At 35.0% G+C, this 19,411-nt stretch overlaps 1 protein-coding gene across 2 annotated transcripts in view; it reads right to left on the reverse strand.

Moving 5' to 3' along the window:
* NUGGC (nuclear GTPase, germinal center associated) overlaps window positions 1-19,411 on the reverse strand; it is an 86,887-nt gene that overhangs the window by 36,583 nt on the left and 30,893 nt on the right. For both annotated transcript variants that reach the window (XM_012539787.3, XM_023494578.2), the window contains exons 7-12: window positions 19,141-19,350; window positions 13,136-13,311; window positions 9,080-9,098; window positions 5,624-5,713; window positions 4,255-4,360; window positions 1,833-1,966 (exon numbers count right to left, since the gene is read on the reverse strand). In XM_012539787.3, the coding sequence (XP_012395241.1) occupies window positions 1,833-1,966; window positions 4,255-4,360; window positions 5,624-5,713; window positions 9,080-9,098; window positions 13,136-13,311; window positions 19,141-19,350 (735 nt within the window). The remainder of the gene's footprint in view (window positions 1-1,832; window positions 1,967-4,254; window positions 4,361-5,623; window positions 5,714-9,079; window positions 9,099-13,135; window positions 13,312-19,140; window positions 19,351-19,411) is intronic.

Below are 19,411 nucleotides of genomic sequence, written 5' to 3' on the forward strand. Positions count from 1 at the left end.
TAGTCTTGTTGGGAAAGAAAGATCAGAACAAAAGGGAAAAACCATGAGAAAGAAAAAACAAACCAAAAAAAAAAAAAGGTTAAGATAGTATACTTTGATTTACATTCAGTCTCCATAGCTGAGTTTTTTCAATAAAATTATGAATTTTTATTAATTTTAATTAATTAATTTTTAGGCACATTCACAAAAATCCTCCATTCATAGTTTCTCATCTAAACTGTCTCATTACTTGTAATGAATTTGTACAAGAAAAGGAATTAAAAGAAGGGTAATTAAAGGGTAAAGGGTAATGACTGGTTAGTCATTGAAAGAAAGTATCTGAAAAATGCCCCCAAGTCACTAAAGTGTGCACACCTTTTGAAACAAAAATATCACTTTTACTCCAAAGAGATCAAAGAAAGAGTCTTATTGATTCAGACATACAAAATCATTTCAAGGAGCTATTTTTTTTTTTTTATTTCAAAGAACTGGCAACTAAGGGAGTCTCCATCAATTGGAGAATGGCTAAACAAAGTGTGGCATATAAATGCAATAGAATATTATCACCATAAGAAATGATGAAAGGTATGGTTTCAAATAACTTATAAAAATTGAAGCAAAATGAAATGTGCAGAACTAGGAAAAGAATTTGTATCGTAAAAAAAAATATCTTTGAGATACTTAACTTTTATCAATGCAATACCAACCAATCATGACCCCAGAGATCTCATAAGGAAGCATGCTACCTGCCTCATGTCAGAAAGATGATGGACTCAAGGTGCCAAACTGAGTTATAAATTTTTGGATATGGCTAATGAAAGATTTTGCTTATCTTAAGTAAGTAAGTATATTTGTTACAATGATTTTGTGGAGGTTTGTTGTTTTGTTTTTACTCAACTTGGCAGGATGTGGGGAAGTGAGGAAAGAGGGTGGCAATATGATTTTTTAAAGGAAAAGAAAGAGTATCATTAAAGTATTTTTAATACATAGAAGAGGAATAGAAATTTTGAAAATGATCTGTTGAATTTATTACTTGCCTAAAAGGAAAACCAATATGTAAACAATAGGGATTAATAGTTTCAGGGTAAACTCTTTATTTGTTATTCCACTTTATATGTAGAAATAAAGATTTGTTTTGTTTTGTTTTTAAGTCCTAAATTTTTTTTTTAAATCAAAAAGAAAGTATATAGTCATATTGGTTGCTGTCTTGGGGAGCAGATTGTTGAAAACTGAAACTCAGAAATTTTACAAAAATGAATGTTGAGGGTTAGTAAAATAGTATATTGTATAGAGTACTGGTCCTGGAGTCTGGAGAATCTGAGTTCAAATCCAGCCTCAGACACTTAACACTTCCTAGCTGTTAAGTCACTTAACCCCAATTGCCTCACAAAATAACAACAAAAAAAGATTATTTAAAAAAAAAATGTTGAAAACCATTCATATGTAATTAGGAAAATTACATGTAACCAATTACATATAATTGGATAAATAAAATACTATTGAGAGAAAAAAATAAAATGAAAAGAGGAGACAAAAAAAAAGCATGTAGCTTCTTTCCTCAAACTGCCTTCCCCTTATGATTGTTTCCTGTCACTTGCCTTCACCTCTCACTATTGGATGATTGTCTCAAAACTACAAGAAAAATCATCATGTCACTTTTCTCTGGTCCATTCTGGGGATATTTTTCAAGCCTCTAATCAATTTTGTTGTCCTTTATTAGATTCTTTGAACTTAGCTCCTTCTTTGAAAGAGAAAGAAGAAAATATCAGAAGGTAGTTTTCAGTGAGCACTTAACAGATGGAATGGGGACAACCTCCTAAGCAATAGAGGACTGCATCTAGGTCCTTCCATACCGTGAGACCATCCTGAGAGTTAAAAGTGTCTATGAGTAACAGGATTCCAAAAGCCTCTGTAACATATTCAGTCACAGTCTTCCTCTTCTTCTCCAGAAATTTTTTCCTGATATAGTCTCTTAATTTTGAGATTTCTATAATCAAAAAAAACAAACAAACAAACAAACCCACAATTAGGAATATCACCAGAATCACTAGCATAGTTTATTGAACCAAAAACCTGTCATAACTAGGAATAATAATATTAATAGCTAGCATTTACATAGCATCTTATGGATTACAAAATACTTTACAAACATCTCATTTTATCCTCTCAACAACCCTGAGAAGTGAGTGTCATTTATTATGGGAGGAAACTCAGACAGACTGAGGTTAGGTGGCTAATGAGTTGAAGGTTGAAAAACTCAGGTCTTTCTGACTCCATAGAGGTCCACTAATTTAACCCTTGCATCACCTAGAGGAACCCAGGTCCTCTGACTCGAAATTCAACATTCTTTTCACAGAAATTGAAAGATCAGTTTGCCACAGGATGAGTCAGGATGGAACTAGGTTTTGTCCAGTGTCTGCTAGGGTATGGCACCAACTACACTAACCCTACAGAAAGCCACTTTTTTCCATATGTAAAATCTATAAGAGAACATGAAAGATTGATCCATACCCAATATTCATCTTGTGTGTTTATCTGCATAAAAAAAAAGCAGAAGTATCAAACACACATTTGGCTATGGGACCAGATTAAAATATAATTGGGAAACATTTAACAAAATAAATAAAAATATAATAAAACACAGATAATGTTAATATGTGATTTTATAACTAAATATGTGACCCACAGGGATCCTTATGTACAGTGTAGTGGCCCCCATTTCAATTTCACTTGGACAGCACTTTTAGGCTAAGACTGTCATGTTCAAAATGGTGTGGATGAGCATTTACCAAACAGTTTAGTCTAAGGCCATACACAGACAGAGTGTTTTGGTTGCTATAATTATTGTTTTTCTATATACTTGTAGCCTTACAGAATCACAGGATATGTAATATTATAGAATCATAAAATCCTAAGAGGAATCTTAGTAACCATTTTATCTGACTTCTTTATTTTAAAGATGAAGAAATTGGACTCTAGAGAATAATTCACCCAATATTACACAGATGCTGAGATTTAAGTCCAGATTGTCTGACTCCAATTTCAAAATAACCTCTGTTTGTCAAAGATGGATAAGGCAAAAATCCCTACACAGGAGCTTTCTAGTTGAGAAATCCAACTCAGTCCTAACCATCCACCATATTGGAATTCACAAGCTATTGTAGCCATTCTCATTCCAAAGGCAGCAGAATAATATGGAAAACATTTTATCTCTAATTTTTAATTAAGGAACTTTAATAATAACAATAGCACATCTATATGATGGCTCTAATATACCAGCCCCTCAAGTCACTATCCCTTTCTGTTTTGATGAATTCAGCACCTGGGCTCCTCTCCCATTTCTGCCCTTCTTATATTAGAGGTCTTTCATATCCTGGTGGATGTGCCTTCAAACTAACTTCCAAATCCTTTTATATTCCATGGCTTACTCCTCCATTCTATGTTTTCGTCATACTGGACCCCCATCATTACCCATAAGTTATCCACTTCCCCTAATGAAATTATGGAAAGCATTTTGGCTTTTGAGTCTTAAGACCTAGGATTTAGATTCTACTTTTGATACTTACTACCTCTGCAATTTGGTATAAGTAATAACTTTTCTGGGACTTAATTTCCCTAACTGTAAAATAAGTAGAATGGGCAAGATGGCCCCTAAGATCACTACCATATTTAAATCATTATTCAAAGAAGAAGTAGACAGAACCACTAAGACTCTTAATACCAGGCTGACTTACCTGCCCATCCTTTTTTCCAAGCTAGGTATTTCATTATACACGGGTAAAAAGCAGACTAATCATTAGCTTATCTAGTTATCAAATGTCAACTTATTCAGAAACTATGCTAGATACTGGAGAAGAAAGTTTAAAATTTAATCCATTTAAATTTAATCTAAATAAAGTTATATTAAAATTTAAATTAGATGTGTTCTCCTACCTTCAAGCAGTTTATAATCTAATCAGAAAACCAAGGGTCAACAGACCAAATTCAGCCTGCTGCCTGTTTTTGTCTAGCCTAAGAGTTAATTAGCTAGTTCTCTTGGCTCCAAGCCCCAGTTTTATTTCCATTATCTCATGCTTCCCTCGGATTTTAGTCCCAAATTACTGTACAGACACTACAGTAATGCTAAAAAGATATTAATTTTTATCAACAGATTAAGAAGCTAGGACATGATAGGTTGATGAGATATATGCTTAGAAAGAAAAAATACTAAAGATCAAATTTGACCCCAGTGGGTCAGGCACTTGAGGAAAAAGGAAGTGAAAAAGCTCATATTACCAGTTTCTTCCTCATTGAGTAAGTCCTGCCGCCAATATTCCTGAGCACTGACTGTGTATACCAGATCTGAGGCTTCTAAAACCCTGGAGTCAGTAGGCAGTTTTCTCTAAAATGAAAGAGATATACATGAAATGCAATGACTTATCTCTAGAGAGCAAGAGTCCTTACAAACCAGCAAATCCAAACAGGCTCATTTCTAGCTATGTCAGAGCTCCACGACAGACAGGGGGGTAACAAGGATAGGACAACTAGTGTTTTGTCCCTGCCTGGAAAATTTGGAGGTGCTAACACATAACCTTGGGAGCACTTCTTCCCCGCTCCAGGTGTGCCTGTGCCAGTGGTAGTATGCTTATTTCCCTCAGTGCCCACACTTTTAGAGTATAAAAACCTTGAGGACTTCCTAGGCTGTACTTTCTCTCCCAAGAAGAGAATTATATTTTAACAGAAAAAGCACGTAACAAATATTCTTTTCCATGCTATATGGCTATGTGAGTCCTAGCTGACCTGCAGTTAGTGGGCATTGTGGATAGAGTGCCAGGCTTGGAGTCAGGAAGACTCGCTTTCCTAAATTCAAATTTGGTCTTAGACACTCACTAGCTGAGTGACCCTGGACAAGTTACTTGACCCTGCTTGACTCAGTTTTCTCAACTGTAAAATGAGCTGGAGAAGGAAATGGCAAACTGTTTCCGTCTTTTTACCAAAATGAAACAAAACAGAACAAAACAAACATCTGGGGTCACGAAGAGCTGGACATGATTGAAAATGACAATGACAAGCAAAACTACAGGTCTTACAGAGCCACAAAGTGATGGCAAATCTCACACTAGAGAATAAGGCCCTGTGACAAGAGCAAATCTACCATTTTGTACTGAATTCTTCTGGGGGAGATGCATCTCAATGACAATTGCTAAACCCTGCCATTCCCAATGGACCACCATGGCTGTTGTAGGTGATAGCACACAGTATAAAGTTTTGGATAAGTTTTCAATAAGAACTCTATATTTATTCATGATGTCCCCCCACCACACCACACCACACTTTACCTTTTTAAAAAATATTTTGCTGCTACAGAGAAATTGTGACTCAATTTGTGTCAATAGCTCATCAAGCCAAGGATCTAGAGGCTGGGGAAACAGCTAACACTATTTGTTCCCTTGCTACTAAGAGGGCCATCAACAGCTTTTTCAATCAATTTTATATAGTCCCTAAAAAAGCTCTTGCTGCTGCTAAGAGTAATAATAGCATTCTAGGAGAAAGATTATTTTGAGAAAAAAAATTAGAGATATCCTCAAAATTTCAGAGAAAAGGGAGATGTTGAAGAGGGATTAATTTACAAAAGACAAAATACACAGGGGATATGTGAACTCACCTTCAGTTTTTCCTTGAGAGTCCTGTTCTTTTGCAGATTTACAGTTTCATTTCTTTCTAAAATTGCCTCACGCTGACTTTCAATCACCTTCTAGATGAATAAAAGAAATAAAAGTACACTAATAATTATTATTAGAAATAACTTATAATATTTATTCTATGTAATGATGTTATTATTGACATTATACCTTAATTAATATGCTGATGACACTAATATAAATTATTTATATAATAGTATTTATTATTATTGGGGAAACTAGGTAGTGTTCTGGCTAGCATGTTGGGCCTGGAGTAAGGAAGATTTGAATTCAAATCCAATCTCAGATACTTAATTAGCTGTGGAGCCTGGGCAAGTAACTTAATCCTATTTGCCTCAGTTTTCTCATCTGTAAAGATGAGCTGGAGAAGGAAATGGTATACCATTTCAGTATCTTTGCTAAGAAAACCCAAATTGGGATCAAAAAGAGTTGTACATGACTGAAACAACTGAATAACAATTTATTATTATTGATGGTTATACAATTGTGCTGTATAAGCAGTGATGTTTTGTAATAGCGCTTATCATTATTAAGGGTAGGTCCATGGCACAGTGGATGGAACACTGAGTCTGGAGTCAAAACCTGATTTCTAATCTAGCCTCAAATATTTATTACCTGTGTGACCCTAGACAAATCCCTCAGCAAGACTTCCTCTGTCTCAGATCTTTCACTTGTGAAATGGGGATAATCTACCACTTTCTAGGGGTGATGTAAGGATCAAATGAGATAACATAGGATGAAAACATTAGAGATGAATAAATATTAGCTACTTCTATTAAGTATGTGAAATAATAATGGCTGCCATTTGCATGGTATTGTTAAGGTTATTGTAAGATATTTTACATATATGCACATATAACCTCATTTGAATTTCACAACTCTGTGTGATAGTAATAACATATTTAATTATTTCCATAAGGAAAGGGAGGCTTGTAAAGGTTGAATAATTTGTCTAGGCCATGAAGCAAGCAGGTGTTAAGACATAGGATTTGAATCCAAAATTTCTAGATTTCTTTTCCAGCTTGCCATGTACTATATTATACTGCCTCTCCAATAGTCTATTAAATGCTAATTGAATATTCCCACAATCACATATAACAACTGATAAAGATGAGTTACCAGCCAAAATGAACTTTATATAATTTACATTATATAATATAGGATTATATTATACATTATTATTTGATATATTCCATACTACTTATATATAAAATATAATTTATTTTATAACAGATTATATTAATAGAATGATTTATATTCTGAAGTCATAGAATCTTAAGAATTAAGGAAAGAACCTCTGAGAGAATCTACTTTGACCTCCAGTCCAGGGTTGAAAGTCCTTCTACAGAATTCCAGAGAGACAGTTATCTTTTTTCTGTTCAGTAGTTTCAATAATGTCTGACTCTTAATGGCTCCACTTGGGGTTTTCTTGGCAAAGATACTATAGTAATTTGCCATCTTCTCCATCTTATTTTACAGATAAGAAAACTGAGGCAAACAGTTAAGTGACTTGCTCAGAGTCACATGGCTAATAAATGTCTGAGGCTAGATTTAAACTCAGGTTTTCCTGTCTCTAGGTCCAGCATTCTATCCACTGCACCACCTACTTGCCCCTAGGATCATCTAGCACATTTCCTATGGAAGGCAGTTCACTGATTCACAAAGTAATCATTATTATTGAATAGATCCAATTTTTATGAAAAAGTTCTTTCTTAGAATATGCTGATATTCCCTTTTATTTCCACTAAACTCTATTTCCAGAATCTAGTACAAAACAAAACATATTTATGCCCTTTTCCAAATGACAGCCCTTTAGATATTTGAAAATATCTATCTTATTTCCCTTTATCTTTGCTTAAAATGAATGTTACAAAGGAATTGGAGACTGAGTGAATGCCCCTCAGTTGGAGAATGGCTGAATAAGTTATGATATGTGAATATAATTATTGTTCCATAAGGAATGATGAGCAGGTTGATTTCAGAAAAGACTGGAAAGACTTCCATGAACTAATGCTGTGTAAAGTGAACAGAAACAGGAAAACATTGAACACAATAACAGCAAGATTATGTGATGATCAACTATGATATCTTAGCTCTTCTCAGCAATTCAGTGATCTAAGACAATTCCAATACATTTGGGATAGAAAATCATCCACATCCAGAGTAAGAACTATACAGACTGAATGAGGCTCAGACCATATTATTTTCACTTTTTTGTTTACTTTTTCTTTCTTGTGTTTTATTCCTTTTGTTCTGATTTTTCTTTTATAACAAAACTAACATGGAAATATGTTTTAAATAATTATACATGTAAAAGCTATATTAGATTACTTCTTATCTTGGGGAGAGAAGAGGTAAGGGAGGGAAGAGGTAAAAAAATTTGGACCTCAAAATCTTATAAAAATGAATGTTGAAAAAAATCTTTACATGTAATAGGGGGGAATACTACTGAGAAAAAATTTTTTAAAATGAATGTTGCAACAGTACAGTATAAGAAAGTTCTCTTACCCCAACCCTGTCCCAGATTTTATTAAGTACCTATTTATACTATTTTGTGCTAGGTATTATGAATATTAAGATGAAATTAATAGTCCTTTTTCTTGAATAGCTTGCAATCTATGAGGAAACACATATAAGAATAGTAAATAAGTAACATAAGAAATCCAACTGTTTCTATTCACAGGTATAAGGAAAGATAATATAAAGAGGTCTAGTTACTAGTTACAACTCTGTGTATGGACTCAGTAGTACTGGCTCTCTCAGACTGGCCTTCCCTACTAACCTGGTTTTGAGTTCTCCGACACCATGCGCATGCAATGGTACGGCTACCTCAAAGTCAGAATCTTACTGTTTCTTCCTCTTTTTTTCTTCTTTTTTCTTCTACCCCAAGACACAGTATCATGGCATATAAGGGACAAAAGGAAATCATGATCCAGAGGGGAAAAAGGATTCACTCATCCAGGTAAGAGTTAGTCTTAGAACCTATATATAGTGTAGATTATTGGTGAGCCTTATACTTGGTGACATGAAATCTGCCTCTGTGTCTTTGCACAGGCTGTACCCCATGTTTGGCATATTTCCCTTCACCCCAACTTTTTGAAACCTCTCTTCAATATTTAGCTCACAGAAGAAGCTCCTATTCAAATCCCTTTCAATTTCTCCATTTGCTAGTGCTTCTTCCCACCTTCCCCACCCTGCTAAACAACTTTGTATAGATTTCATATTTGCTTATACATGTAGATAATTTCTTTCCATTAGACTTTAACTTCTTTGAAAACAAGGAATACTTTTCTTTTATTCCCTGGATTTTTTAGCACAGTGCCTGGCACAAAGTAGAGATTTCATAAATGATTGCTGAATTGTGTTGAATTATAAGGAAGATTTAAGATTTCATTTGAAAGGAAATAATTCATACTCACATCTCCCCCTTTTCTTTCCCTAAAAAAAAAAATAAATAAATAAAAATTTAGTAACACATTATGGTTTTTAGTATGCATTAAAGTAATCATTTGGCAAGACTTCTGAATTTAGAATCAGAAAATCTGATTTCAAATTCTGACTGTCACTGATAACCTATGTCATCTTGAGATATCATTTAAAGTCTCTGGACCTTGATTTCCTGATCTATAAAATGGAAAGATTGGATTAGATGGCCTCTAATCTTCCTTCCAGCTCTGTATCTATGATCTTAAACAAAAAAAGGACAAACTCCTCCAGCAGCAGAGACCTCAAGTAACAATCCACTTTTCTTTTCCCAATTTGCCTTTGGATAAGCCATAAACCATATCCTTTACATTCTAAGCTCCTTGATCATTGTACACGGCAACATCAATAATATAGGATGATCAATTCTGATGAATGTGACTTTCTAACAATGAGATGATTGATGCCAATTCCAATAATCTTGTGATGAAGAGAGTCATCTACACCCAGAGAGGACTGTGGGAACTGAATGTAGATCACAATATAACATTCACACTCTTTTTGTTGTTATTCGCCTGCATTTTGTTTTCTTATTCATTTTCTTTCCTTTTGGATCTGATTTTTCTTGTGCAACAAAAGAATTACATAGATATGTTTGCACAAATTGGATTTAACATATATTTTAACATGTATAACATATATTGGATTGCTTGCCATCTAGGAGAGGGGGGTGGGAGGAAGGTGAGGAAAATCTGAAACACAAAACTATGCAAGGGTTAATAATGAAAAATTATCCATGCATATGTTTTGAAAATAAAAAGCTTAAAAAATAGATTATAAGCTCCTTGAGGGCAAGGATTGTCTTTCTTTTTATTAGTTGTATCCCCAGCTCTTAGCACAGTGCCTGAAATATAACAGGTGCTTTATAAATATTGATTGGACTGAATTAGATTGGATGTGCCCATTCAAGATCTCCTCTTTTTTTTTTTTTTTTTCCAAAATACTGACCTAGGGTCTTGATGACTAATGAAAATACAAGAAGATTTGAAAGCTGAAAAAAAGATGTTGATATAGGAAATGGTGATTATGAAAAACAGTGGAGTTGGAGCTTAGGAGAGAACATTCTCAAGAAAAATATCATCTAGAATGTGGAGTAATTTGGATACAGTATGGCAGAAGGATAAGGGGAAAATTGAAATGGGATGCAACTCTCTCTCAGAAGTAACTTCTCCATTCATGGCAATTACATGTCTGGTTTCCAGACCTAATTATGAGTTCCTAAAGTTGTCATTGTTTAGTAGTTTTCAGTCTTGAGTGAATCTTTATGACCATTTTGGGGTTTTCTTAGCAAAGATGATTGGAGTAATTTGTCATTTCTTTCTCCAGCTCTTTTTATAGATAAGAAACTGAGGCCAAGGGATTAAATGACTTGCCTACTATGGCCACACAGTTAGTATTTTAAAACTGTATTTGAACTCAGATCCACCTGACTCCAGGTCCAGAGATCTATCTTCTCTTCCACCTAGTTGCCCTAAAGAGCATATGTCATATGAAATAGAAAATAGGAAGAATTCAGGAAAACTTAAGGAAACATATGAATTGATGAAAAATAAAATTTTTGAATTGAAATTTTTAAAGTAATTTATATGATCACAATAATGTAAAGGAAAAGAACTCCAAAAGACTTCTGAATGTGATGGGATATTACTGCATTATAAGAAAAGATGAAACAATGAACATAAGAAGGATGGAAAAATATCATCCTCTCATGGCTAGCATTTATATAGCACTTTTAAGGTTTGCAAAGCTCTTTACAAATTTTATGTCATTTGGGATATTGTATTTTTTGACTTCTCAATGGATAAGGGAGGGTGGAGGGAAGAAGAGAATTTGGAACTGAAAACAAAAATAAATAAATAAATCTATGATCCTATGGGAGAGGATGGGGGGATTAACTCTTTTTATTCTCATACTAACCCTGGGAGGGAAATCCTATTATTATCCTCTTTTCATAGATAAGGAAACTGAGGCAGCCAGAGATTAAGTTGTTTACTCAGGGTTGTACACATAGTAACTCTGATATTAGATTCGAACTCAGATCTTCCTAACTCTTAAGACTAGTGCTCTATCTTATGCATCTCTTACCTGTCCAATAAAGTAAAAACAGAATAAGAAAAATAACTTGTATACAATGAATACAACATGTAAATGTAAAGAATAATTGAAATTGAATGCTACTTAAATATAATGATAAAATTTTACCTCAAAGAGAAAATAAGAGGATATACCTCTCTCCCTTCTTTGCAGAGATGGGGAACATACGTAGAATTCTATCTATAATATAACATGTAACATATAGTATACATAAAGTTGGCTGACATGCTATTTAATTTTGTTTTGTAAAGGACTGAAACTCTGAGTTGATACACTGAGGTTGGACAAGCGAGCACTTAAGGCTAATTACTGATTGGACAATATTAGCATATGCTTGGAAAATGGCCCTTCCCACTATTCTGTGCTGGTTCAATCTTTTGGTGTATACAGAGAATTGTGGGAAGGATTAGGGGGTGGAATAAGACAAGCCAGAGTCACTTTGGTGGTAGAGGAAGAGAAAGAAGGTCATGGAGATCTTGCGTCCATCCTGTTCACTGCAACCCTTAAAGACCAAAAATAAAGACCAAGGACTTTTGCTTATCCTGACTCCGGCTGATTCTAAGGTACCCAGGGTGCTAATTCGGTCTTCACATTGTTTAACATTTATTTGGGTTTTTTTTATTCTTTGTTACAAAGGATGGCACTCTGGAAGAGGCACAGGGAAAGTTATATTGAGAAAGGTAGGTTATATATTTTTTAAAGCTATTTTTTTTTTTTTTTAAACCTGGGAATTCACTGGAGAACTCTATCTGGCAACTGAGAGCCAAAACTGCAGAAGAGCAGACCCTGGGGAGGCCAGCTGAGATTGCTTCTCTGCAGAGTTATTTTTCTTTGTTCAGGGAAGAGCTAAGGGTAGGACTCCAAGAGGAGGACATCAAGATTCTGTAATACTGGAGACCCAAACTACTTCAGCCACATGTATGCCTCGCTGCCATTGTACTGCATGTGTTCACCAATGCTGTGTGTATTTGTTAAAGAGAGTACCCTTTCAAAGCAATCCCAATAGACTTTGGACAGAAAATGTCATCTGCATCCAGAAAAAGAACTAAAGAGACTGAATGTAAATCAACACATGCTATGTCCACGTCTTTTTTTTTTTTAATCTCTCCCATGATTTTTCCCTTTTGCTATGATTTTTCTCTCCCAACATGATTCATAAAGCAATGTGTATTTAAAAATGATTTTTTTTTAATTTTTAAAATCATTCTATATTTATGGGAGAAAAGTTTTGAACACTATGTAGTGTTTTTTTGTTTGTTTGTTTGTTTTGTTTTGTTAATCTGCCATCTTAGTACATGCCTTAGTACATTTATTGACTGCTTGCTATGTCAATTTAGGGCTTCAGCTAGTATTCTAGAAACAGGTACCAATGGTTATCCTTAGAACAGATGCCTTTCTGAGAACCTAACCTGCAAATCTTTAAGTATCATATTGGAGAAGCAACCTAGATGTGGGGTACTACTTGAAGGACCTTAGAAATGAAGGGGTCTCAGAAATCACCTAGTCTACTCTTTCCCATTTTACAGATGAGAAAACAGATCCTTGTGAGTTTTAAATGACTTATTCAAGGTGACAAAATAAGTTAGGAATAAAGCAGCAACTAGAATCAGATAGTTTGAGTTCTTTCCTACTATATTTTACATGTTGAGCAACTTTCATTTTCTCCTGGAAGTGAATCCCTGGAAGGGATCTTAGCGATCTAACCCCCTCACTCTCATTTTATATGTGAGAAAAATAAAACTCAGAGAACTTAAATCATTTACTCAAAGTCACAGTCAGAAAATGTTAGAGGCAAGATTCAAATTAAGATCTTCTGACTCCTCTCTTTCCATTGCACCCCTTTTTGACTCTCTAAAAAAGTGTAAGTGAGCTGCACAATGGAAAGCCTAAAACCATACCTTAAGTATTCTGGCAGATAGAGTTTATCACATTTTGTGACCACCAGGGCAATATCTTGGCAGACTCCCCGCTGACAGGCTTTGATACTTTCACACAGAAGCTCTTCATGGATTTTTTCCCCAGAAATCCTCTCAATGTCACTGATCACCCAGATCACAGAACACTTATCAATGGTCTGAAAAGCACCAACAACACATACACTTGAACAACAAATGTATAACACAAAGAATTAGATCTTGGTCAATGGCCAGGAACCCAGAAAACTGAGTCTGAGACTGCCACCTGAGGGAAACTGGAGTTATCTCAGACCTGCTAGAGAGTCGATTGTGAAATGTTCCTTGTGAGCATTGACACCTGGGGAAATTAGCAAAGGTCTTAGACTTAAGAAAGTGATAGAGAAAATGTTAGTAATACAAATGAAATTTTAAAATGTGTCATGCCATGCAGGTAGATTTTGGTAAAACCTGAAATGCAAAGTAAAGTCAGCAGAACCAGGGAAACATTGTATATAATATCAGCAATATTGTGCAGTGAAAAACTATGAAAACTTAGCTCTTTTCAGCAACACAATTAATCCAAAACAATGCCAAAGAACTCATGATGCAAAATGCTATCCACATCCAGAGAAAGAACGGATAAAGAGTTTGAATACATATTGAAACATACTATTTTCACTTTATTTTTTTCAGTGTTTTTTTTTTCTTTTGGTATTTTTCTTCTTTCACAACATGATTAATATGAAAATATGTTGATTGTATATACAATTGCTACAGGAAGAGAGGAAGGGGGGTATACTGGAATTCAAATTTTTTTTAAATGAATTTTAAAATTATCTTTATATGTGATTAGAAAAAATACTATAAAAATGTGTCATGCATACTTTTTTTGGTTGTTTTTTTTAGAGGGCTATTGTTAAATAATGATTAGCACATTCCTGGTCCTTTTATATGCTTTCTGCATTTGTGTGTGTGTGTATGTGAATCTTTTGCATCATATGTAAAATGAAATAAAGATTGTCCTATTCTTCTTAAGTATTTATTGCCTTAAGTGCTCATAAAAAAGGTAGTGACTCTGCTACCTACACTTACAGAAACCTAGACACAAGTTAGACATATAACGCCACTGAAGATTTTCCTGAGAAAACTCTGGATAGAAGCATAAAGGACAAAGGGACATGGTTATGGGGTGACATCAGGATTTGGGCATCCTTCATATTTATAGAAGGTAGGAAGGTTTACAAAATCATGGGATTTGAGAGCTGGAAGGCACCTCAGTAGCCAGCTAGTCCAAATAATACATGAGAGAAGATTAAGGAATTATTTAGGTGAGAAGCAATAAGTAGTTCAAAATACATTATTGGACTGGTCTTACCAAGTAAAATAAATAGACTTCAACCTAAAGATGAGAAAACTGGGGCCAGAAAGGAGTGACTTTCCTATGATCATTCTGCCAGACAATTGATGAAGAACTTAGAAATAAAAGGACAAGGAGTCCCAATTGTTTAAAAAATTTGCCTAAGCTCACGGGGTAGTTTTATACTAAGGGGCAATCAACAGAGTTGCAACAATGCCAGAACTCAGCAGGAGATGATGAGGGAGAGATGACTGAGGCAGGGAGGGCGGGTTTTATGTTTCAGTTTCAGATCACAATGTTTGAAGGAAAAGCAATTTTTACCTCAATATGTAGATGATATCCCCAAACCACAAGTATGCTAGGAAGCAGCAATCCAAATGTACTGTGGTCAGGATTAGGGAATTAGTTCAGACTGTTCTTGTTGGGGCTTTTTTTCCCATCTGGATCAGTTTATTTTTCTGCTATTAGTGACCTCTGAAAGACTATCCAACTGAGTAAGGTAAGTGCTCCATCTGGGCGCATGGCCAAGTCAAAATAACCCAACACTGGCATAAATCAGGTGTCCCCTCTCCTCCTCAGTCCACTCTGAAATTCTCTCTCTCCCATCCTTTAAGTTTTGGCATCCCTAGGGCTCAACTCAAGGGTCATTTGAGTCCTAATACCCCAAACTATTAGTGATTATGTAAATGATTTCAGTTATCTCCCTGACCCATTTTTCTCATCTGTGAAATGAGGGGTTTGGATTAAATGACCTTTGACTACCATCACCACCCTCCAATTTACATTGTATATAATTTGCATTTATTTATCTCTACTGGATTCCACCTGCCACCCAGAGACATCTAGTGGATACAAAAATAGCCCTGGGGTCAGGAAGCCCTGAGTTCAAATCCATCCTCAGACATTTACTTAGTTGTGTGACTCTGAGCAAATCACCTCACTTCTATCTACTTCGGTTTCTTCAACGGAAGAACAAAAATAATAATAGCACTTACCTCCCATAGTTATTGAGGAGATCAATGAAATAATTTTCGTAAATCACTTAGCACAATGTCTGGCACATAGTAGGAGCTTAATAAATGGTTATTCCCTTCCTTACCCTCCTTTCCTTATCCCCCTGACCTAAAGATTAGGGACTTTCTCTTTGTATCCCCAAACAGCACCTAGCAGAGTACCTAGAACATAGTAAGGATTTAATCAATAGTTCTGAGATTGAATTTAATTGAATTCATAGCCACTCTTATTCCGAGTCCAGACTTGTACGTATAGAGATGCCATTTAACAGAAATAGAATTAGCTCTGGAGTCAGGGACTTACGAGTCCAACCCCTCTGCTACTACTTAATTTACCCAGGTGACCTCAGATAAGTCATATAACATGATTCTCAGAACCTCAGTTTCCTCATAAAGATACTAAGAGACAGCCTGGCTTGACAAGAAAAATTAGCTGCCTCCTCCAAACCAAAGCCAGTTGGACTGAATATAAATAAAAGCCCCACAGCCCCACAAATGGCCTAAATCCTAGAATCATTTCCTCAAGAAACAAGCACTCTGATTTTCATCCTCCTTCAAATAACAATGATTCACATTTTTGTAGTGCTTTCTCATTACTACCTTAGAGGGTAGTAAGAATATATATTACCTTCATCATACAGATGAGGAAACTGAGGTCCAAATAGGTGAAATAACTTGCTTACTAAGAGCTAAAGCCAGAATTCAAAACCACATCTTCTGATTCCAAAGCTAGTATTCTCCCAACTTGCCATTAGTTAAGTCATCAAGTGACAAGATATTTATTAAGCACCTACTATGTGTCAGCCACCATGCTAAGCAATGGAGACACAAAGAAAGGTAAAAGACAGTCCCTGTTGTTGAGAGGCTCACATTCTAAGGGGGGTAGAAAACATGCAAACAACTATGAACAAATAAGCTATAAACAAGATAAATTGGAGAGAATCAAAAAAAGGAAGGATTAGAATAAAGATGTATTGAGAAAAGACTTCCTCTAGAAGCTGGACCTTGAAGGAAGTCAGGAAAACTAGATGGAGATGAGGAAGAAAAACATTCCCAACATTGGGAACAACCAGAGAAAATGTACAGTTGGGAGATAGAATGTCATGTGGAAGGAACAAAAGACTGGCCAATGTCACCATTGCTCCAGAATCATAGAATCTGACAGTTAGAAAGGACATTAGACAATGAACAATTTACCCTCTTTGTTTAAGAGATGAGAAAACTGAGGAGCAGAGAAACAAGCTATTTGGGGTCTTCTTTATATATTATATATTATATATATGATTATACTACTGGGAGGTAGTCCTCCCTCCCAGGAGGTATTGGCTATCAAGCTTGCCAAGCCATAAAGTCTTTGGGGATCATAAAGAATCACTCTCAGAGTCAGGTAGAAATAGGTTAAAGACTCAGAGTTACAGAGTAGGTGCTCATCTGCATTAGAGGAGGGAGTTTACTCACCAGAAGTTCTTTACAGGTGCAGTCTTTAAATACAAATCTGACAAACTTTTATGCATGCACAGAGAGTGGTATGTATACATATAGATATATACTTGAGTGTTTATATATGTGAGTGTGGCTGTGTATAGATACATATAGATATATGTGTGTATATGTAGATACATATAGATATATGTATATATATACACATATGTGTGTATATATATTATATATATATAGCACCACACATATTACATGTATATATATAAATATATATATACATATTTATATGTATACCTTGTATATATGTATACAATGATATATATATAGCACCACACATATTACATGTATATATATAAATATATATATACATATTTATATGTATACCTTGTATGTACATATTTATATGTATACATGTAATATGTGTGGTACTATATGAATATATATCATATATCCAACATATCCACATATAAAGGTGATATTTATATAAATATCAATTGTACACACATGTCAGAAATAGACAACATGATATATGTATATATACATATATATATATATATCAAATATACACATCCATATAGTTCATATATAAATGTGAGAATATGTGTGTATATGTGTGTATGTGTGTGTGTGTGTGAGAGAGACATTCAGAAATGTTGTTATTGTTTAGTCTTATTCAACTTCTTGTGACCCCATCTGGAGTTTTTTGGAGTGATTTGCCATTTTCTTGACTAACAGAAGGCACCTGGATGGCCCAGTGAATTGTGCCCTAGATTCAGGAAGATCTGAGTTAAAATTTGGTTTTGGATACTTTCAAGTTGTCTGACTCTGAGCAAGTCTTTTAACCCTGTTTACCTCCGTTTCCTCACCTGTAAACTGAACTGGAGAAAGAGATAGAAAACCTCATTAGTATTTTTGCTAAGAAAATCCAAAATGTGGTCATAAAGAGTCAGACATGACTGAAAATTAACAGAATAATATCAGGTATACATACCTATACATATGTGTGTGTGTGCATCTCGCATATAAAGGTATTATATATGTCACACACACACACACACACACATATATATCAGATACACATACTTATGTCACATATATATATATATAAACATATCATACATATATATACAAAATACACATACTATCAGGTATATATACCTACACCCAAATATATGTGCACACGAGTCCACACACACACACACACACACACAAGATATATAGAGAGATACACAAATATGACTCTTCTATAAGATTTAGGGATAAGAACTGTACCAATGCTTTCATTAACATAAAGCACTCCCTCCAATAATACCAGCTGCCACTTCTCTGCCACTGATGGTGTCACTGAGGTGCCAGGATAACTGGGAGTCTAAGGAACTTCCCCCATGATCATGCATCTTATATGTGTCATAGGCAAGTTTGAAGCTGGGTCTTCCTGGTTACAAAAGCAGTTCTACTCACCTTAGCATAAAGAGCTGGCTAGGAAGTCAGGAAATGCTGGATTCAAGCTTTCCCTCTAACACCAGGAGTGTATGATATAACTATATGATACACAATGATATATATCTAGATCATATGTATCTATATAGAGATATGAGAATATAAGATAAAATGTATGATAAAATAAAGGGCTTTGTAACAGTTATTACAGTGGTATAACCTGAGCTCTTACTGATAATTAGTGTCACATTTAGGACTAAGACAGTCTAAGCCAAAGGTGGGCTAGAGCCAACTCTAGCAGGTGATTATTATATTTTCAATATGAACATTTATACCTTGGAAATCAGCTCTATATTGTCACAGAACTTGACTTGTTTTGTTGGTTACCTGGATTAAAAAAAGATTAGATTTTTTTTTTCGGTCAGGTAACCACTTGTAACATCCACCTTCTTCTTTAACCTCCTTGTTGCTAACTCCTAAACTCTTCTGCCTTCTACTAGCTGAGCTTGCCCCACTGGCTATGGTCTACTCTATCTCTGTCTCTTGACCTATGTCCACCCCTACTACTCCCAACTCTTACCGTATATAATCCCTATCTATACATCAACACTGGGTTTAATACTCAGAGACCAGGATAAGAAAATCACTACATGAGCTCATTAGTATTCTACCATCAAAAAAGCAAATCTTCCTTTAAAGTTTGAAGAAAGAGACATGATTGAAGAGATTAAAAGAGTCAAAAAATAAGGAGAAATTACCCTTTTCCACATTTCATCTCTTTTGCTGTTAAAGTCACCTGTTCCAAGTATGTCCACAAGCACCACACCTTCTGGAATCATCCCTGACCTGGGAAGAGTCACTTCTACATATTTGATCAAGGGCCAGATTTGAGTCCTAACTGGCCCCCCATCTATATTCCTCATCTGAGTCTGGATGTAAGGATCCAGTTTTGCAGAAAGTTCATTTGCCTGAAAAACAAAGAAAGATGTATAATAGCCATCTATTCCTTTTTTTTTTTTAACCCATTAT

The sequence above is a fragment of the Sarcophilus harrisii genome, chromosome 2 (assembly GCF_902635505.1).
Source record: "Sarcophilus harrisii chromosome 2, mSarHar1.11, whole genome shotgun sequence".
NCBI classification, from domain to species: Eukaryota; Metazoa; Chordata; class Mammalia; order Dasyuromorphia; family Dasyuridae; genus Sarcophilus; species Sarcophilus harrisii.